At 39.0% G+C, this 22,500-nt stretch overlaps 1 protein-coding gene across 2 annotated transcripts in view; it reads right to left on the minus strand.

The window, feature by feature from the left end:
- Window positions 1-9,774: 9,774 nt before the first annotated feature.
- The window catches only part of b4galnt1a (beta-1,4-N-acetyl-galactosaminyl transferase 1a), an 18,072-nt gene continuing 5,346 nt past the window's right edge, over window positions 9,775-22,500 (minus strand). For both annotated transcript variants that reach the window (XM_084917487.1, XM_084917486.1), the window contains exons 4-11: window positions 21,988-22,094; window positions 21,616-21,653; window positions 21,333-21,513; window positions 20,357-20,449; window positions 20,067-20,254; window positions 19,278-19,418; window positions 12,541-12,778; window positions 9,775-12,375 (exon numbers count right to left, since the gene is read on the minus strand). In XM_084917487.1, the coding sequence (XP_084773613.1) occupies window positions 12,164-12,375; window positions 12,541-12,778; window positions 19,278-19,418; window positions 20,067-20,254; window positions 20,357-20,449; window positions 21,333-21,513; window positions 21,616-21,653; window positions 21,988-22,094 (1,198 nt within the window). In that variant the 3' untranslated portion in view covers window positions 9,775-12,163. The remainder of the gene's footprint in view (window positions 12,376-12,540; window positions 12,779-19,277; window positions 19,419-20,066; window positions 20,255-20,356; window positions 20,450-21,332; window positions 21,514-21,615; window positions 21,654-21,987; window positions 22,095-22,500) is intronic.

A 22,500-nucleotide genomic window follows, 5' to 3' on the forward strand; every position in this document is an offset into this window, starting at 1 on the left:
TTTGGACAACTACAGTTCTTTTTGTAGCTATGTAAACACACCAGTGATGGAAAGCATGTTTAAAAGTTCTTCCCCAGTTGATTATAACACCATCAAACCCATTCTTGAACAAATGTTTAATAAATTAAACGGGCCAGAACATTTTAACCGTATCTGGAACCCCCTGGAAAAGATAAAGGAAACTGAGATGTTTTCCAGGGAGTTGACAGATAAAGTGTATGACTATCTCCAGTCAACTGAAAGATATGTACTCCCTGTGATGCTATCAGGAAAATGTCTTTCAGACTCTGTGATCTCTAGGTCTGCAGAGCCAACAGATGAGTTACCCTTTTCGCCCGAGGTCCTCTATGTGACTGTAGAAGACTCAGTGCAAAAGTTTTTGCAAAACACTCTTCTGTGGTTAGAGAATGATGCTTTGGATCAAACTGTCCAAAGTGACAAGATTTCTGGTGCCGTGGGAGACATCCAGGATGTGATTTTAAGAGCACTGACTCCAACAGAGCAAAAAGAAAATGACAGACTGTCTGAACCAGAGTCACGTCCAGATTGTCCTCCCAAAAATGAAACAGTCTCCTGCGTGAGTGTACTAGAGCAGGGCCCACCCCCAGAAAACAGCCCTGAGCCTGAACCAATCACTGAAGCTGGGCTTACAGAAGCTCAAAGTCAGCCATCAACCTCTGAAAACTTACAGGAGGAGTCTGAGAAAATTGTCAGAGACTTCAGTAACTGTCTGTTAGATAAGCTCCTGGAGAAATGTAGTTTCGACACAAGCACTCTGAATATAGAAGAATACGAAGCGATCACCAGGCGTCTTACAGATCTGCTTCTAGATAAGGTCAGAGTCCCAGGATATCTGAGTGCTCTTAAAAATAACAAACGGCGGATGCTAAAGAAAATGAGTAAGGCCCTTATAAAGGAGCTTGACTCTGCAGATCAGTTTGTACATTCGGCTCTTACACCAGATGATTACACTTTTGATGAACTTTTTCTGGATCTCCTGGACATGACTATTGAGGTTGTACTCAATCCCCCACTGAAGTCTAAAATTACAAGGTTCTTTCAAGCAGTGGGAAAAGCTTTAATGAAGCCGTTTAGGGGCTGCTTTGAGGGCAGCAGCGATGACTAAAAGACCAGCTTCACCCCCCCCCCCCCCCCCCCCCCCCCACACACACACACACACACTACAATGCTTCTTTAAAGATCTCGAAGCATTTAATAATTTATTCAAAAACAATGTAATTGGCCAACAGAAGTATATTTCATCTTGTCTCCCTATATTGTCTCTCCATCACCCCCAACCGGTCGCAGCAGATGGCCGCCCCTTCTTGAGCCTGGTTCTGCTGGAGGTTTCTCCTTATCAAAGGAGTTTTTCCTCCCCACTGTCGCCTAGTGCTTGCTCAAAGGGGATCTTTTGATTGTTGGGTATTTTCCTGCTAATACTGTAGGGTTTTCACCTTACAATATAAAGCACCTTGAGGAGACTCTTGTTTTGCTGTGATGCTATATAATCTTAGATTTAACTGAATTTTAAAATCATCCATTATAGCATCAAAGTAAAACAAAATGAAATTTAAAAAAAAAACCTGACATAAAAAAATAGATTTACCATCAAATAAAAATCCTAATCTCAAACATATTCTGATTTTTCTTGTGTTTTATTGTGTTGTCAAGTATGAAAAAACAATGTTGCATTTGTGCACTCTGGTCATGAGTACTGGTATTGTATTAGAGCAGAATTTAGAGTAGAATTTGATAAAGGTGATTTGGGTATGAGATGAACACAATTCATGAAACTATTAAATGTTGTTATTATAGACACTAAGTGAATATCTGTGGTAAGTTTAACAGTTTTCAGGGTTTTAGGCACATTTCTGCACATAGATTGGTCCAGAATGGAAAGTCTAAAGCAAAAAGCCTGAGTGAGGTGGACATTTTCATCATGGTCTCCAAGGCCTCCTTTGTGACTTGCCATTTTCTGTCCCTCTCCTCCTTGTTGCGGTTTCCTGGGTCCTCACCCTCCAAACTCCATGGACCTTTCAATTAATCTTTAGGAAATGAAAAATAATAGTAATAAAAAAAAACACTTGGGAGGTTTAATTTGTTTATTTTAATTTGTTTTTCACCTGTTGTACATGTAGTGGAAAATGATTCTTTGCACAAACTGACAATGCTGAAAAAGCCTGGAGGTTGTGTTCTTTTGCAGGAAAAAATTAATGCTTTCTGAATTAGGGTCATGATCAAATTGTAATGCTTTTTAAATCTTGCTTGAGTCAATACCTACTAGACTGCAGTACTCTAAACCTTCATTTGTGTAATTTAAAGTACCACATGGGTTGACACACTGAATCAAAACATTGATTTGAGGAGAAATGTACAGCTTTCACACACATACAATGCCACCTGACATAACTCTCACGTTATTTCATTTTTTAAATTGCCTTTTAAAGTATTAACCTAAAACAACAAAAGGAACGGGAGGCAGATGTATATGCAATGAAGTGTCAATTCCATGTGCATGTAGCAGAAATACAGCTGACCTGTAAACCTGGACCTGCAGTTTAGCTGAGCCATATGTTCCAGTAACAGTTGAGGTCTTTCTTGAATGCAAGGTACATTTGGGGTGGTATGCGCGCACAAATTAACCGATCCGCTGTACAAAAACCACTAAAAGATCCCGCCACATATCATTTTGGGGTGCAATAAGACACCACATGCACGTCTTTGTACCAGATCTCTTGATTCTACAAATGCTATGTGATCTGCTCTGTGATCTTTGAGAGTGACATCATAATGAAATGGCTACAACCCTGCTTCTTAAACAAACTGACATAATGTGCTTTAAGTGACGCAAATTCTTGAAAAGCTCATGTGGAATGCTTAAAATCACTTTGTTTAAAGCCTGTTTTAAAGTGTTTTATAGTGACACAGTTACATGGATGATTAATCCCTTTGACTTTTTTCTTTAACTTTATCAATAAAACAAGTGCAGCTTTCACTGACAGTACATCATGTGGTACTTTAACCTATGTACTATTTTCATCGGTTAATTTTGGAGTTGCTACAAAGAGTGAAGAAAAAGGATGAGTTTTCTGTTGTCACTGAGTGGTGCTGAGGTCTGAATCTGAGGGCAGCTCCTGAGTATTGGACAACAAATATTAATAGTTGAAATGATTTCTCTCAAAGGATGTAAGCTGTATAGAGCACTGCACGGGTAACTTTGTGAACAATACCTCATTAAGAAATATTCAGACGATATCAGACATTTGTTCAACTTTGGCATAGCACAGTGACTGGACAGCCTTCATTTTATTCAGCCTTACTCAGTGCTTGTAAGTACAAGCAGGTAACTGCGCTCAGTGCTGGTTCAGTATGAGCTTCTGCAGGGTTTATTTGTCAAGAGCACGTTAACTTATTAAAAACGGCTGCTGGCTAGTACTGCTGGAACGTATTTAGGCTAACACGAGCTTAAATAAGCGGAGCTACGTGCAGTGATGCTGGCGTTAGTCATGTTAGCATATTAACAGGTGATGATCACGCTGGGTCCAGAGGTTGTACACTCGGAGATTAGAGCTCCGTTTCGCTGCAGTGTCCGTCCGTTTACTTTATATATGGGTGTTGTGCATTTTAAGAGAGTAAATAACGAGGCTAAATGTCCTTTCGCTTCCAGATACTGTATTTTACACCAACACGATGTGTATGTAAGAATTTATTAGCGGTTTAAGTCGGGAAGCCTGTGCGTGGGAGTTCAAAACACAGACAGTGCGCATGCGTGCGACGTGAAGAAGCGAACGCTTTGATCGCCTGATGTGACGTAGCGAACGCTTTGATCTCCTGACGTGAAGAAGCGAACGCTTTGACGTGCCCGTGACGTCACAGTCAACTGAGCCCTTATATAGACCCCGCCAGGACTCACATTCTACTACTTAACGTTAAGTAAATGAGATGTACAGACCGCGATCTTCACACTCTAGAAACTTAGATTTTCAAAGTCCTTCAAATAATTTTACTGACACACAAACGTCCACAATGGCTGAATTTCAGACTACAGGCTCTATCCCCATTATTCCCGAGCATATTTTACCTGCTATAACCAAGTGTTTTGATCAGTTCTCCCAGGTACAATGGGGAATGATTGAACAGGGAATCTGGGACTCTGATCTCCAAGCATTACTGGCTGATATGATAATCGAAATCATTCAGATAGTTTCTACCGGCATCCTGAAATCTGCACTTCCCACACTTCAGGAGTTAATGACAGACGAATTGTCCCAAACAGATATCAGCATACCTGTGGCAAAAATAGCTCCGTCGCTGGGAGACTCTCTTTCAACCAGCTTTGGCATCGCTCTTAACATCCCCCATGAAAACTGTCAGTCCAGTAAGAAGCTGACAAAACTGATTGAATCGGAGATCTCAGAAAAGGTCAACTCAGCTCTGACTCTACTCTTAAACAACCCGGATTTACGGTCAGATCCTGCCGTTTATGTCAGTGGAAAAATGACAACCACAAAAAACCTTCGACGCATGGTCTCTCACGCAGCCTCATGTTTGGAAAAATGTGCAGGTAAGCTAAGCAGCCAGTGCATGTCAAAGGGCGGCGCAGCTAGTTCCCCTAGCCCGTCTAATTCAAGAGCAGAGAGTACTGAATCAAAGATCTCTGAGAAGGCAATGGTTGTTGAGGAGGTGAGCAGCGCTCTCACCAAATGGAGCACAGACACAGGAATCACAGAGGACAATAAGGATGAAAATGACACGACGCCTGTAGAGAAAAAAGGAAGTGAAACTGGAGAGATGGCGGAAAGTCGTTCCAGCACCCCAGGTGAAGTGATCGTGGCTGATGTTATCATTGCAATACTTGACACTCTGAAGTATTCCAATGCCGAAGATGACACAGAAATCGAGACGTGCACAGATGCTGAGACAGCTGAAAGTCTCCAGCGTCCCAGCACGCCAGCAGAAATAGCTGCAGCTGACATTGTAAACACAATAATTGATCATCTGCAGTCTTTTGATGGTGAAGATGTCACATCTAGTGAGAAATGTGACTCACGCGAACCTGCTTTTAATGTGCAGGCAATTATCCAAAAGGTGAAAAACTTTTTCGCGTCATGCATCCCATCCAGAAAAAGCAATGACCAAAAGCTGCACAAAGACTGCTTCTGCGCTTTTGCCAAAAAGCAGTTTTACAAAATGATCAGAGAGATAAAACACCTGGTGAAGAAAAACAAAAGGTTCTTCGTCTGTCTCCACGAACCGGTCAAGTCTCTTGATGATCAGACAGCAGATTGTTTGGACAACTACAGTTCTTTTTGTAGCTATGTAAACACACCAGTGATGGAAAGCATGTTTAAAAGTTCTTCCCCAGTTGATTATAACACCATCAAACCCATTCTTGAACAAATGTTTAATAAATTAAACGGGCCAGAACATTTTAACCGTATCTGGAACCCCCTGGAAAAGATAAAGGAAACTGAGATGTTTTCCAGGGAGTTGACAGATAAAGTGTATGACTATCTCCAGTCAACTGAAAGATATGTACTCCCTGTGATGCTATCAGGAAAATGTCTTTCAGACTCTGTGATCTCTAGGTCTGCAGAGCCAACAGATGAGTTACCCTTTTCGCCCGAGGTCCTCTATGTGACTGTAGAAGACTCAGTGCAAAAGTTTTTGCAAAACACTCTTCTGTGGTTAGAGAATGATGCTTTGGATCAAACTGTCCAAAGTGACAAGATTTCTGGTGCCGTGGGAGACATCCAGGATGTGATTTTAAGAGCACTGACTCCAACAGAGCAAAAAGAAAATGACAGACTGTCTGAACCAGAGTCACGTCCAGATTGTCCTCCCAAAAATGAAACAGTCTCCTGCGTGAGTGTACTAGAGCAGGGCCCACCCCCAGAAAACAGCCCTGAGCCTGAACCAATCACTGAAGCTGGGCTTACAGAAGCTCAAAGTCAGCCATCAACCTCTGAAAACTTACAGGAGGAGTCTGAGAAAATTGTCAGAGACTTCAGTAACTGTCTGTTAGATAAGCTCCTGGAGAAATGTAGTTTCGACACAAGCACTCTGAATATAGAAGAATACGAAGCGATCACCAGGCGTCTTACAGATCTGCTTCTAGATAAGGTCAGAGTCCCAGTATATCTGAGTGCTCTTAAAAATAACAAACGGCGGATGCTAAAGAAAATGAGTAAGGCCCTTATAAAGGAGCTTGACTCTGCAGATCAGTTTGTACATTCGGCTCTTACACCAGATGATTACACTTTTGATGAACTTTTTCTGGATCTCCTGGACATGACTATTGAGGTTGTACTCAATCCCCCACTGAAGTCTAAAATTACAAGGTTCTTTCAAGCAGTGGGAAAAGCTTTAATGAAGCCGTTTAGGGGCTGCTTTGAGGGCAGCAGCGATGACTAAAAGACCAGCTTCACCCCCCCCCCCCCCCCCCCCCCCCCCCACACACACACACACACTACAATGCTTCTTTAAAGATCTCGAAGCATTTAATAATTTATTCAAAAACAATGTAATTGGCCAACAGAAGTATATTTCATCTTGTCTCCCTATATTGTCTCTCCATCACCCCCAACCGGTCGCAGCAGATGGCCGCCCCTTCTTGAGCCTGGTTCTGCTGGAGGTTTCTCCTTATCAAAGGAGTTTTTCCTCCCCACTGTCGCCTAGTGCTTGCTCAAAGGGGATCTTTTGATTGTTGGGTATTTTCCTGCTAATACTGTAGGGTTTTCACCTTACAATATAAAGCACCTTGAGGAGACTCTTGTTTTGCTGTGATGCTATATAATCTTAGATTTAACTGAATTTTAAAATCATCCATTATAGCATCAAAGTAAAACAAAATGAAATTTAAAAAAAAAACCTGACATAAAAAAATAGATTTACCATCAAATAAAAATCCTAATCTCAAACATATTCTGATTTTTCTTGTGTTTTATTGTGTTGTCAAGTATGAAAAAACAATGTTGCATTTGTGCACTCTGGTCATGAGTACTGGTATTGTATTAGAGCAGAATTTAGAGTAGAATTTGATAAAGGTGATTTGGGTATGAGATGAACACAATTCATGAAACTATTAAATGTTGTTATTATAGACACTAAGTGAATATCTGTGGTAAGTTTAACAGTTTTCAGGGTTTTAGGCACATTTCTGCACATAGATTGGTCCAGAATGGAAAGTCTAAAGCAAAAAGCCTGAGTGAGGTGGACATTTTCATCATGGTCTCCAAGGCCTCCTTTGTGACTTGCCATTTTCTGTCCCTCTCCTCCTTGTTGCGGTTTCCTGGGTCCTCACCCTCCAAACTCCATGGACCTTTCAATTAATCTTTAGGAAATGAAAAATAATAGTAATAAAAAAAAACACTTGGGAGGTTTAATTTGTTTATTTTAATTTGTTTTTCACCTGTTGTACATGTAGTGGAAAATGATTCTTTGCACAAACTGACAATGCTGAAAAAGCCTGGAGGTTGTGTTCTTTTGCAGGAAAAAATTAATGCTTTCTGAATTAGGGTCATGATCAAATTGTAATGCTTTTTAAATCTTGCTTGAGTCAATACCTACTAGACTGCAGTACTCTAAACCTTCATTTGTGTAATTTAAAGTACCACATGGGTTGACACACTGAATCAAAACATTGATTTGAGGAGAAATGTACAGCTTTCACACACATACAATGCCACCTGACATAACTCTCACGTTATTTCATTTTTTAAATTGCCTTTTAAAGTATTAACCTAAAACAACAAAAGGAACGGGAGGCAGATGTATATGCAATGAAGTGTCAATTCCATGTGCATGTAGCAGAAATACAGCTGACCTGTAAACCTGGACCTGCAGTTTAGCTGAGCCATATGTTCCAGTAACAGTTGAGGTCTTTCTTGAATGCAAGGTACATTTGGGGTGGTATGCGCACACAAATTAACCGATCCGCTGTACAAAAACCACTAAAAGATCCCGCCACATATCATTTTGGGGTGCAATAAGACCACTTCATGCATAATGGACTTTCCATGTGTATGGACATGTGCAGGTATATATGTATGTATATATATATATATACACATATGTATAGTTAGTGTGTACATGTGTGTGTGTGTGTCTATAAATAGGAATAGTAGTGGTACAATAGCTATATCAAGCTATATATAGTTTATGTCTTCCATAAGATACGACTTTATTTGTCTGTGAAGGAAAGAAAAGCGTCTGGACTTCTTTAAGAAGTCCAGACGCTTTTCTTTGCAAGCTCCTTTGACTACGATGACCTGGATGACTGAGAACCTTCACAGACAAATAAAGTCTTATCTTATCTTAAGACACGCTGTGTAAGTAAACAAACAACAGTTTGGTCTGCATTTCTTGAAAGAGCACATCCCCCAAACTTAGTTTAGAGGGTCTACACTGTATATAGTCAAGTCTGCAAGTTTTCTAACAGCAAAATTTGTTTTGTGCCTAAATCATTTTGCACATCATTAGAATGAAAGTTATTGGCCATGTTTGCATAGCCCTTTTTAAAATGATGCTTTCATGACATTATTGTATGTTGGGTGGTGGTCACGGCTATCCAGACTGACAAGTGGGACGTTGAATGTCACCTCTCCGGTGGGGAGGGAGCCTGAGATTGTCCAAATTGGAGTCTGTTTTATACCAAATGCAGAAAAAATGTTTTAAGAAGGCAATTAAGTTTGTGTTCCAAAAAATATGATTGTTTGCTTGCAGGACAACAGGAGAGATGAGTCCTCCGTCACAGATGGTGTGGGGTCAGTGAAGATGGTCGCCTGCAGGTTCAAGCTTATTGCATCTCCAACCCACTGCCACTGTACTTAAGGGAAGTTAAAGACTTTCTTCTGCACCTACATTTGGATCACCTCGATCCATGATAGTCATTCAGGCAGTAATGCCTGGACTGGACACAAGCCATCCTTAAAATATTACAACATTCCAGCTCATGTGTTGGAATGAAAAACAAATGTGTTGGTTAAATCAGAGACTGCACTTGTGACAGAACAATAAATATATTTTATTTTGATTATATAAGTAATGTAAGTACAAAACAAACTTGTGGTAGGCCTAAACTTATTTTCAGAATAATTACATCTGAGACTTTGTTTCATTGTAAGATTATAACAGTGATGCAATATAATTGTTTGTTGTTCAGCAGAACAGTGTCCAGTATGTTGGCTGTTATACTTTGTTGTGTTTGAAAATAAAAGTTGGGCTGATTTTAACATCATTACAAAAAGTGTTGTTAATTATTTTTAATCATATTCAGGTTACCACAAATTGTTTTTTTATTTAGTTGAACTTGAAATGTTTGTCAGTAGGTAAACAATTAGTACTGTACAGTCAGAAATATCAAGTTATTCTTAATACTGCAGACTTGCAATGAATAAGTTGTCCTAACAGTCATCTTAAGTAAGCTTTACTTAGTTTTTTTTTGAGGCAACGAGTTTGCATATTTTTTTTTGAGTTCTGGGAACTAATGAGGTTGTACGGAGTACTCAAAATGAGTAAGTTGCCCTAGCTTAATCATCTTAAGTAAAACTTTACGAGTTTGCATAGTTTTTTTGAGTTCTGTGAACCAATTAGATTTTACAGTGTGTAACGGCTGTTACGAAAACTGTCAGAATTGAACTGAATTGAATTTCAGAGTGCTACACTGAAGAATGTCTGAATTTCTGTTGAATTCGCATCTACAGGAAAGAGGAGTGATGAGAGTGGAGGATTGCTGGAGGAGATATGAGTGAGGCACAAAGAGAAGTATACAAATAGGTTGCACATTATTTATTCATAATTTGTGTTAGTTATTAAAGATGATGAACTCAGATGAGGAAACTCCCTCTCTCCTAAAATACAGGGGTAAAGGACTTCCACTTAGTTCTTTTCTACTCTGAGCACTCAAAACGCTTTTTATGACAAACATTATTTACCCCATTTGTTTAATGTCGAAGAGTGTCGATGAACGCATCAGGGGCAACTTGGGTTCTGGTGTCTTGCTCAAAGATACTTCGACATGCTGACTTGAGGAGCTAGATATGAAACCAACAACCTTCTAATTGATAGACGACGTACTCTTCCTCCTGAGGCCCTGTAGGCTTTAACAAAACAATGGCCACATAATGGATCTGTGCTTTTTATTTAAATTACATCATTTTAAATATAACAAAGCTGTATTTAAATACTCATATCACAGAACATAACAACCCCAAAATGATTGCTAGATTGTTTCTATGTATGTAGGTACTTAGCTGATGGTTGATGTGCTCCTATTCTGGTGTGGAACTAACAACATTGCCAACTTCACCTCCCAGCAAAGGGGGGTTAGTAAAAGAGGTAAATGCTGACCAGATTCAGTTCACTAGTCATGATAGTCATGTAAAGGATTCTGCAGCCCAGTGATAGTCTTGCTCTCTAGATTGAGTGAGGTAGTTGAGGAGCAACTTTGGTTCTACTAGTAAGAAACAGCAGATGTTGGGGGAAAAAAACAAGTACTAATTTGGTAAACATGTACACTCATTATTCACATATTACACCTTTAACCACTAACCATAAAAAAGAGCCTCCCTTAGAGTGGAAGGGGGTTGTAGTAGATATTAATAAGAACCATCTTTAATGTTCCATCGGATTTGGGAAAGAAGTGCAAGGCCACTATTTGCTAAAGGAGTGTCACTTAAACTCGAAATGTAAGTCATATTTTCTGTTTAAAGATTGACTGTCAACCTGTTTAGGGTGCTCTCTCTCTTACCAAGTTTTTCTGTGTTATTACTTAGCCAGATAACAAGAAATTTAATATAACAAATAAACAGGAAATGGATGCTAAGGTTTTTTTTCAAACAAACAAACGATACACTCTAAAAAAAATTAAACAAGCATTTTTAGAAATACTGTTGAGAAGAAAAGACAGAGACAGCATCTGTTTACGTAAATTACTGACTAAAGGTCTCATAGATTAAATTTAGAGACACAGTCACAGCAGCAGGATATTGTGAAATCACTGACATTAGGGGAGAGGGAACAAACAAAGACTGTTGACCTGAGTGTCTGTTATGGTCGCTGACCTCTAGTGGCTCTCCCTCTGTGAGAGTTTTTTTTCTCCCTTTCCTGTGTTCCAGGTCTGCCTCATGAGCCGCAGCTGAGGTGTATTGCAGCTCGTCAGCCACGGCATATCTCAAACCGCCACGCCCCTTCCACTTCCCCCCATTTGCCAGAGCCGTGAGCTACAGTGGTTTGGGCAGCAGGCTTTAGTGTGTGTGAGAATTTAAACTCTGTGCAACTTTGGTTTTCTTTCTTTATTGTGAGCAAAGGTGTGCCTTTACAGGGGTAATTGGTTAATCACAGTGGAAGCAGGTAGGGGTTCTCTGCCATTTTTGTTTCAATCGTTTTCTCCTGTTTTTGGCTAGACAGGGAGCTCAGCCATTGTATTTTGTTTTCGGCTAAAGAGTTCTTGGTTCATTTCTTAGTTAAAGGGGGTGTTTTATTTGTTGTTTTGGCCTTGGAGACCCTGAAGAAAAGAGCTTCCCTGTGTTCATCTTTACTTTTGTGCAATAAATCATGTTTAATGACATCTATTTTTCAGTAGTTTTCTTTTTCACTTTATGTTCCCCCCCACCCCAGTTAACACTTCGTTTTTAAGTGGGGCATAACAGTATCCTACTAAAAATACATACAAATGAAACAACTTAAACAACAAAAACAATCATGTGACACTGGGCATTAGTTTACAAAGCCATTTTTATCAAACTGGAACAGTTTTGCTGTAGAATACTTGCTGCCATATTGTGACTTGCAACAACGTACCTTTTTCTTAACTTCATTTTTTTTTTAGAACCCGTTTAAATAAAATAAATAAAAATGCAGTGCTTCACAAGCTGAAGCTATTTATTATGTATCTGAAGATTTTCCTTTTCAGTGTCAACATTTTGCAAATCAGTTTGAAACGCTTTGAAAACAGTCAAAAGGTGATTTACAAGTTTCCAGAGACTTATGAAAGTTGTTACAAACACTACAAGCCACAAACATAAAAAACAAAAAAAAAGAAAACAAACACCAACCTTGGATACCAAAGATCATAACTGGGTAATCCACCCAGTTCTTTTGTCAGTAAAAACCAAAATCAACAGTTTGTCTTATTTACCTGAGCAAAACTATTTCTCACATTTCATTGACTGGTCATGCATTTGAACCTGTTCTTAAAGTAGAAGATTTCGTTATGAGTTTCAGCATTCGTGGCTGACGATGAGTACCGGAATTTTTCATAGGCTTTTTGTACGTCTGTTTTACTCCAGGGTAGTATGATCTTTGACGCGTGACTCACAATGACATCACTACAGGAGCCAATGTGGAGGTGGCCAAGAGCGTCGATGAAGAACTCTGCAAAAAGAAAGTATTCCATTTTCCACAAGCCTTGATTTTGTGCCACTTTACTTTTTTTCATTGCGAAGAAACTCATCAATGTAATTTCAGTTCTACACAAGTAACACAAATTCCTTAGGGATTATTGAAGTATTGTGATTCTGATAACAATTAATAACTCACCTAGATGGGCCTGCCGTGCGAGGCGCGGGTCAAATCCAACCTGCTGCACTTTGACCGTCTGCGCCATGAAGAAGTTGATGACAGCATCAGCTACCACGCAGTTGGGAAATCCTTTGATGGCATGGTGGTAGCCAAGTCTGATATGTAAGCAGTCACCCTCGTCTCCGCCATCCTCCACCGATATGGTGTGACGATAAGTTGCGGTGTAACCTGTCACCTCTCTGACTGCACCACCAACCTGAAATCAGTAAGACAATAATGTTAAGGCAGAAAAGATATGCATGGTTTCACGAAGCAATACGTTGACTAGGCAACCATTGCAACTTGGATCTGGGCCCTATTTCTGAAGTCACGTTCAAAAATTTTAAAAATGACAGAAAAACAAACAAAAAACAAACAAAGAAAAACAGTCTGACAACTGTGAGTTTCTTCTCTTCAAGAAAGGCTGATCATTGATTTAGGGTTGTGCGTCAGTATGGAAAGAAAGCCATTGTCAGCAGTTTTCAGTTCGAGCACAAACTGATAGAAGCTGGCTTAATCAACTTTGTGAATGTTGCTCCCCAGTTAACATGTGCATGGGCAGCCAGAGAAAGCTATGATTAGCTACCAAACCTGGTTTTACCAAGTAAAATGCTAAATCTGAGCACATTTTAATGAGCACCAAATAGCTGACTTTTGCTTTTCACTGGTAGTTAACAAAGTTAACAAAACAGCTCCACAGTTTTTCCAAATGTTTTCTGGAACAGACCAGGTTTCTTTTTTTTGGAGACCTGAAAAGCACTTTGGATCAACTCCTGTGGCTTTAAATCTGCTGTAGAAATGACAATGACATATTTTATTCAAGCATTTTCATAGTTCATTTGAGGTATATTTTTGTTGTTCCAAAAAAATATATATTATTTAACGCCTTTCAATAGGTAGAATATATTATATGACTGCCTGAACATAGTCTATAGGTAATCGGATTGCTGAAAAGACTGAGCAATAACATTTTGAAAATCAAAGTTAAGCTATGCTAAAGATATAACATCATCTATTACAACTGAATCCTTACTTTCACTGTTGTATGAGTTATTCATATCTCATGTAACTGCATATTCTTTGCCTAGCTGAAAGGACTCTGCCAGTGACCTCAGTCTCTGCGCAGTCTCTGGATCTGTCTGAGGGATTTTCCTCCTTTAGTATTTGTTTTCTTTTGCTGCTTGTTCTCTTTTTTTCTGCTTCTTCCATATGCTGACATAAAATGGTGTTATCACAGTAGAGAATTTCCTTTCTACGAACTATTTCCAGTGTTTTCATTTCCATCTGGAAAATCCCTTTACAGGATGTCTGTTTCTGACTCACGCAGCCTGTGTGTCAGTGCTCAGAGTTGCCCTTGAATGGAAATGTAAATAATAAAAAGAAATCCTAATTTTTGCAAAGTGCACATATGAGAGAATAGTAACTTGAAAAGATTTCCAATTTTGGCCAATTGATAATGTCTACAGGAGCTGATGGACAACCAATCCCACAGGGTACCCACTCACAGCCCCCCAGCCTCCACCTTCCCTCAACTTCCTCTTGATGTCAACAGCATTCTTTTGCATTCAACAGTTGCAGCATTGCTGTGTCCTTGCTGCTGTTTATATCAAGTACAGAGGAAGATGAATAAGACAAAACAGAAACATAGCAAGTCATTCACAGCTTGGGGAATATTTCCTCCTGTGAGCCTGAGCAAAATATGTTTTGATCTTTATTTTTTTGAAAGATAATTTAACTATTTTGCGTGAAAATAATATCTTACAATTGCTTTTCGCCCTGCAAAATTGTGATTTTGAAAAGACAAAAAAAATCATAAGTCTTTGGTAGTGGACATCGGGTCATGTTTTGATCACAGGATGATGTGGTGTAATGTAATGACATCGTTTCCATGTGTGGATTTCTCAACATTAGAACTGCATCTGAACACTAAAACATAATTTTAAGTAATAACTTCTCATAGTCAAGCTTTTTGATTAAACTTCAATCTGCTGACCCAATAGTCACCTAAATGTTGATTGTTAGATCACATCACCCATGGCACCAATAATGGTCATGCGTGGTATGACCGAGCTGAGTGAGGAAGAACTGTAGAAGATGAGTCGCAGTCGGTGCTGAAAGGAGATGATGTGGGTGAGGGCCAGGCACTAAAGCAGGAACGGGAAAGCGGGGGCATAAATGACGACATCCAGAGCTCTGAAGTTGTGGGATTTGGTTTCTCAAATGCCATACAGGACAGCGGCCCATCTTTCTATGGTCTCAGCAGATTGAGACAGCCTTGTCGCATACTGTTTAAGAGAGGTCTCACCTTCCAGAGGGAATTATTATTTTCCCCTTACCAGAGACATCAAGATCATTTGTTACTTTGATCTTAAAGAGTCTGTCTTAATTTACTGAACTGACTAAAACAAAGAACCAGTAAATGCAGATTCTAGGTTATCTGAGTTTTTCCACAAACACTGGTAAGTTTTCAGTTTAAATGCTATCTACAGAGATGAGCTGATCTGTCTGTGGTTTATGTGCTTTGACATTTGTATTTCTAAAATCTTTACTGTTTGATCTTATCAGAGAGCTACCTCTCTTGGCAGTTGTGACCAGGTGTTCTGTTTTCATGTTTCATGCAAATTTCTATATGGTTGAAACTGAACTGACAAAGATAGGAGATGTGTGTGTCTAATGCAGTTATAGCCCCAGAGGGGCCGATGGCGCGATATGGCAGCCCAGGGCAGCTGTGGCTACAACTGCAGCTGCCTCCACCAGTGTGTGAATGTGAGAGTGAATGAATAGTGGAATTGTAAAGCGCTTTGAGGGCCCCGAAAAGCGCTATATAAATGCAATCAATTATTATTATTATTATTATTATTATCATCATAGCATACTATGATACTAACTGCAGAAATCAACAGTGTAAATAGTTAAATAAATCTAACTTTTAGTTGACGTTTTTAATCTGTCACACTCCCAGGCCTCACTTCCACCCCGTCTGAAATCCTACACCATAGTCCCCTTACCAAAAGAAAAAAAAAAAAAAAGACAAATCACCCACAACCTGCCTGATCGGTATCGGCTAGTAGTTTGATACTCACCAATTTGCCTACAGGGCTAACAGGTCTACTGAGGACGCTGCTGCTCTCCATGCTACCCTGTCCCACCTGAAGCAGAGGAGCTCCGCACGCCTCCTCTTTATTGATTTAAGCTTTGCCTTTAACACCACCCTCCCTCACAGATTGGTGAGCAAGCTGTTGACCCTAGGACTCCCATATTCCACCTGTCTATGGATTAAGGACTTTCTGACAAACCGGACACAAGGGTGGGTCCCCACATTTCCTCGGCCATCAGCATCAGCTCTCCCCAGGACTGTGTGCTGAGCCCAATGCTCTTCACACTATACACATATGACTGTGCCCCCGCTCACCACAGTAACACCATCATAAAATCTGCAGACGACCCACTGTGGTCGGGCTCATCCCTGGGCGAGGATGAATCTGCCTACAGGGACAAAGTGGAGCAGCTGACAGCATTGTGCAGGGACAACAGCCTGCTCCTGAACACAACCAAGACAAAGGAGATTGTTGTGGATTTCAGGAAAAAGAAAATGGAAATTAAACCTCTTTACATCAATGGAGATGGGGTGGAAATGGTGTTGGATTTCCGCTTCCTGGGAGTTCACATCACAGACAGGAGGACCTTTCCTGGGTTGTGAACACAGCAGAGCTAGCAAAGAAGGCTCAGCAGAGACTTTATTTCCTGGAATCCTCAGGAAGCACAACACCCCCCAAAAGCTGCTAGTGTCCTCCTATCGTTGTTCTATTGAGAGCATCCTGTGCTACTCCCTCTGTGGTTTTCCAGCTGCACGACAGCGCAGGGAAAAAAAAAAGTTCAGGGGATTGTAAATATTGCCCAGGGGATCATTGGATGAATTCAACCGCTTTTGCTGTCTCAGGAAAGGAGGAAATATCATAAAAGACTCCTCAAACCCCGCTCATAATCTTTTTTGAACTGCTGCCATCAGGCAAAAGATACAAGAGCATCAGAACAAAGACTAATAGACTAGATAGCAGTTTCTACTCTCTAGCTGTTAGGGCTTTGAATTACAAGTAATCACCTACGATTCAACCTGGCAAATAGTGCAATGGATGACATCGTGTGCTATAGTGTTTATGTGCAATAAGGTTCTATTTATTATTACTGAATATCATGCTCTACCTATTTTTTATTCTATTCTTTTGTAAATACTTAAACTTTTTTCTTTTGACACTGCAATTAATTTCGTTATACTTGTTACAGTGATAAAGGTGTGTGTGTGTGTGTGTGTGTGTGTGTGTGTGTGTGTGTGTGTGTGTGTGTGTGTGTGTGTGTGTGTGTGTGTGTGTATAAAGGTTCTTATTTAATTTTCTACACATTTCTTCTTATTCATAATGATGTCATGTCTTCTTCTGACCTTTCACTTCCATGTTCCAATGTCTGACTTCCCTTTCACAATTTTAAGTAAACTCTAGACTCATCAGTCTCTCTTCCTCTTTAAGTATGGACACAGGTTAATCTAAGGTAGTGGTTCAGAGTTACCGAATTAAAGTTTTGTTTTGGAAGGGGTAAAGTTACCGTAGATTTCTCAAATCCCACTAAAATCCAAGTTAAGACAAAGACATTAAAGAAACGATTTGGGTTTTAGCAACAGAATCGTTTAACTTCACTTGTGGCCACAAAATGTGAAACGTATCAATTCCTGTTATTCTGAAAGGAAATGTCACGTACTCTGTTAACCCAGCCTCCACAAATGTGGTAATAGAAAGCCCAGAGATGGACTCACAGAGATGGACTCACAGAGATTGCACAAATGGTGCTTGACATAGAGCTTTCAGATTCATGGCACCCACAGAGGGGAAAAGTGAACTGCTGGGTTTTAAGAGGATGTGGAATGAAACTTCTTTTATTTTTTTAACATTTTGCCTTTTCAGAAAGGACATTTACTGGTAAAAGCACAAATCACCACACACCTTTTATTTGTGTGGTGGAGTACCCATGTTCTCCATTTCCAAAAAGCAAACAAATATTAATTTGTTGAGCTGTGTTGTGTTTGTTATGCCCTGTGTCTACTATTTCTCGCACAAGCTCATTTCGAACAAAAACAAACTGTAACAGTTGTTGAAATGTTAGTATTTGACCACTAGGCAGAGCGCTTGTAATGATAATGTAATTAACACATTTTATTTTGTATGTTTTATTTTTATGTTGAGCATGTTAACATTTTCCTATTTGCATACCGGATTGGGGTACTGTTAATTTGATACATGGAAAATAATCGGTAAAAGTTTTCTAAGTTTAAGGTAAGGGCAGAGGTCACTTCCTGTTTTGGGAAAAAAGGTCAGAGAAGCTGCTCATGGTGAATGTCAAAGAAGAAATAACAAGTCCTAAGTTCCAAATACACCGTTTGTCTACTTGCAGGCCAAAGTGGTATGTTCGTTTATATTTTGTGAATTTTATATTGCAACGTGTTTGCTGAAATATAATTTCCTTGTACATTTGTATTCACCAGTTCTACGGTGTACCTGTGTACGTTAAGAGAAGCACAGTAAACATCAGTAAAGAAGAACTCTCGTGCCTCTCGCGTATGTGTGCAAGCCGGCATACAAACAATTACATTGTTTGCATTCGTTGCCTGCATGGTAGAACACCATGGACAAACAGGACAAAATGTGTCAAATACACAAATTATCCATCAAAAGTTGTAGCATACTCCAATTTTTCCTGTTATTTATTGCAATTCGAGTCATGAAGCCCAGTGAATAGCTTGAAATGGTACAAAGGTCAGTGGTGAACTGCCAGAGGTTTAAAAAAAAAAAAAGAAAAGAAAGAAGGTAAGGTTACCCAAAACTGAAAAATAATGTACATTTCAGAATTATACAAAAAGGCCTTTTCAGGGAACACAAAATGGGATAACAATTTAAAGCTGTTCTGCAGCAATGGAGGTTGATCAAGCTTTGAAAGCTGGTGCTACTAGTTCCTACAGGTTTTCCAGCTTTTCTGGATTACTTACAAACCCCCTCCAAATAACAATGGAAGAGACAAAGACTGTCATCACACTTAAAAATCTTTCCCACAGAGACTTTGCAAAGACAGTCAAGGTGTGTCCCAGAAACTGGGACAAACTCTGACAGGAAGAGGTCTGGCAGACCCAAAGCCACAACAGCTTTTGTGATAGGCGGCTAACAGGAAACTGCATGATTTTCAATTTAAAAATAAATTTAAAAAAAAAAAAAAAAAAGGAAAAATTTGGGTTTTCTAAAACTTTTGACTGGTAGTTTAGATCTACATCATCACTGCACTTCCAAAACTGGCACCCAAGACTTGTCATCAGGGCAATTTCAGGGAAAAGAAATGTAAAACACAGTCACCATTTCCCTTCTGTTCCTGACTTTAAGTAATAAATAAATGAATGAATAAATAGAAACATACAGTTGCAGAAAATTATGACACGAAAATGAAGTTAACTTCTAAAATACAAGTTAATCTTGTAAAATGGTCATTCTAGTGATTAAATTTCTTTCAGCAACAACTGAATATTCTGCTCATAATCAAAGATTGTAAAGGCACATTGACATAGCGCTTTGCTTTTCTAATTACTAGTTTGCATATTTGCATCAAGTTTCAGGCCGCTCCTTTAAGCTCACTTTAAAAAAACAAAACAAACAAACAAAAACACAACTGCATCGTCTTACCAGATCCAGAGTGGTCTTTTCTAGGATGTCCACCATCTTCTCCAACTTGGTGTTTGCAGTAAAGATGAAATCATCATCCACCCAGAGTACATATTTGGTGGTTACCTGAGACACTGCCAGGTTTCTACCTGCAAACCAACCCTGTATAAACAAAGAGCAATCAATAATAGAATAACCACAGTAAAAATGACAAAGCAGGATCCTATTTGAGGAAGCAGGTCAAACTGACTGAGATAAGCAACTCTGAGTTTTGGTTCCAGAACAGTTTTGGGCAGAGAGAAGAAAGCGATTATCAGGGGAGCTCTGATACTAGGATTCGCCATAGCAACAAGTAAATAGGTGGCACAAACTAAAGATAAAAGTATTAAGTTTGAGGGCATTTTTAAATTGAATAAAAAAAACAAAAACAAAGTAAATATGTTGCATTTGGGTCCTACAAATAAAGTAAACAAGGTGGTTAAAGTGAAGCAGAAGGGGAAGAGTTGGAGACAAGCTCAGATTGTTGGAGACGAGCTCAGATTGTTGGAGACGAGCTCAGATTGTTGGAAACGAGCTCAGATTGTTGGAGACGAGCTCAGATTGTTGGAGACGAACTCAGATTGTTGGAGAAAACCTGCCAGCAAGCAGGTTAAGTTCACAGTCTGTTATTCCAGTTATTGAAGTTAACTCTCTTTCTGGAACTCCCAGAGTGTCCTTCATCTCAGGCTTAACAAACTCAGAGTTTTTCACTAACCTTGCTTCCTGGAAAAGGGACCAGGTCATTACATACAGAAACAGTAACTTGTTTACCTTTCCAAATGGCATAATGTAGTGTTCAATATGAGGACCAGTCACGGGCTGAGGGTGTTCATTATCATCTGCTATCACAATAGTGACGGTGGGATAATATTTTCTTATGCTGTCAATGAGATCTTTCAGTTTGTCATAGCGCAGAAAGGTCTTGGTGGCGATGGTAACTAGAGCTGTAATATTGTACTCTAAGGGAAACAAGAACAACAAATTAAATACTCATGTGACTTTTAAACACTGTGCATCAAAAAGCTAAACTTTACATGTGTTCATAGTAACTGCTCACAAACCTTTTTGGTATCCCGAGTTGTAAAGGTTCGGATTGTTTCTGTGTTCAATTTTGATGGTGAAAAATGACTGGTGATCTTTAGTTGCAAACTGAACTGCAGAATAAAACAAACAAAATGATAAAGGCCAGCTGCAGAATTTATGGGCAGTTATCGTTGTGAAAATAACCTTTGCACATGAAGCTGTAAGCTGCATTTGCCTAAGCACAGCCCCGCCCTCAATGACATGTCTTAAAAAAGAAAAAGAAAAAACACTGGGGAAGCCTTCACTCACCTACTTCATTGGCTTTTAAACCATGTGGTCAAGTTTAATTTCTATTGGAACTTTCTGGACAAGAATATTCCTCAAACATTACATTGGTCGACTCCTTTTTATTTTTGTTGTGGTCAGTCCTATTTGTATATATTAGAGCTATTTCTTATACTTTATAAACATTGTAATATATCGATTTATTTAATTTAGTTCTGAGTATTCTGATCTGATTAAAGTAGTTTCTTTCTTGTCTTTACAAGTGTGACATATGCTGATGTTTTCATCAACTAGGAGCTGAAAAAAAACTGAATAGTACACTTACATTTTAACATTTTGCCTTCTTGAAATACATAATGAGTCAAGAAATAGCAGTAAATGTAAAATGCACACGGCTGTCAGACTGCCATCTGTAACCTCCAGTTCACGGATATCATCTATCATTCTGTAATGGTTAATGCTTAGCTAGCATGTGTAAGCTCTTTAATCAAATACTGTCAATGCTTTAAAAAAATCCACTTGAGTTTAAATCTCCTTAAATTTGTATTGTAATGGCCATTTATTTATTTAATAGATAAGAAAAAAATTGCTTGTATAAAGTTACATACCAAACTTTGCCTTCCTTTCGTCTCATTGTGGGTGGGGGTGCACTAACTGTTTATATGTTCAAACAGGTACATTCTACATTGCACTTTTAGTATCAGTTTCATATCCACATCATAACTTTACTTGTGTCTGCTGTCTTCGGATGAAACACGATGTTTGTATAGGTGACAAACTGCAGTTGTTTGTTCAGAGCAGAGAGAAGAGGACTCGACAGAACCATGTTCTTCTCTCCCACTCCCTGGATGGAGACCATGTCCACCTTAGCAGCAACATCAAAACTTCCAAGTGTTGCAGTCAAAGATACCTGTTACAGGATAAGCATTGGTTGCAAAAAATAATTTAAAATAATCATATTTAAAATGACGACAAAAAAAAAAAAAGTGCAAGTCAATAATTGAGGCATTACCATGTGAACTGATCTTGTTTCTTCTTTAAGGGCTAAACCTGCAGAGAAACGGTTATTTTTGGAGACAAAGTGAAATTATATAAATAGAAGATTTAAAAATATGCACCCATTTAAATAGCAGTTTTATTTCCTCTTTTTAACAAGAAAGTGCTCATGTAGAACACAGATGGTTAAGTTTTTTTGCTTTCTGTAGCTTTAAATAAAATGACCATACATGCACTTAACCAGTCTTCCTTCCTGTGATTGTTCTGCATCCTGTATTATAACATCCACAGTGTTTTCAATCAAAGTAGGGCCCAGTGTAACTGACCTTTTAAAGGTAAAAGTTAGACTGGGTTTCAATGTTTTTTTGCATGTTAAATATGCCTTTACCAGGAATGATGATTGTCTTTAGGGGTCGCACCAGCACCCCCTGGGTAGGATACTGAAGAGGACTGTTGGCCTCAGCTACATTAAGCACATCTGCAGGATTGTAGGACCTTTGGAAACATGACAATGATATACACACACTACAACATAAAAGCTGTGAGTTTTTACAGTTGTAGTCTGTACACTTAGAGCAGTAAAATTTATTTGATCAACTCAGGCTTGATAGTGAATTTAACAGGTGACATCTAAAAACCTAAATTCACGTATATCTAAAATAAATAAAATATCTTACTTTAAAATATGATCATAGACAATTGCAGATTGTGTCAAGAATGCCGTTCTGCTAAGTATATTAAAAGCCTCTTGGACGAAAAGGTTTAAAAAAAAAAAAAAAAAAAAAAAAAAAAAAAGGTTGTCTTGCTTTTGTACAGAAAATTGCTCAGTTGCTTGATGTGGGAAAATTTCCAGATTGTCATCTAAAATCTTATAAACCATTCCTTATTTAATCAAAAGATG

Source organism: Perissodus microlepis, chromosome 20 (assembly GCF_051167445.1).
Source record: "Perissodus microlepis isolate ML-2025 ecotype Zambia chromosome 20, ASM5116744v1, whole genome shotgun sequence".
Taxonomy (NCBI): domain Eukaryota; kingdom Metazoa; phylum Chordata; class Actinopteri; order Cichliformes; family Cichlidae; genus Perissodus; species Perissodus microlepis.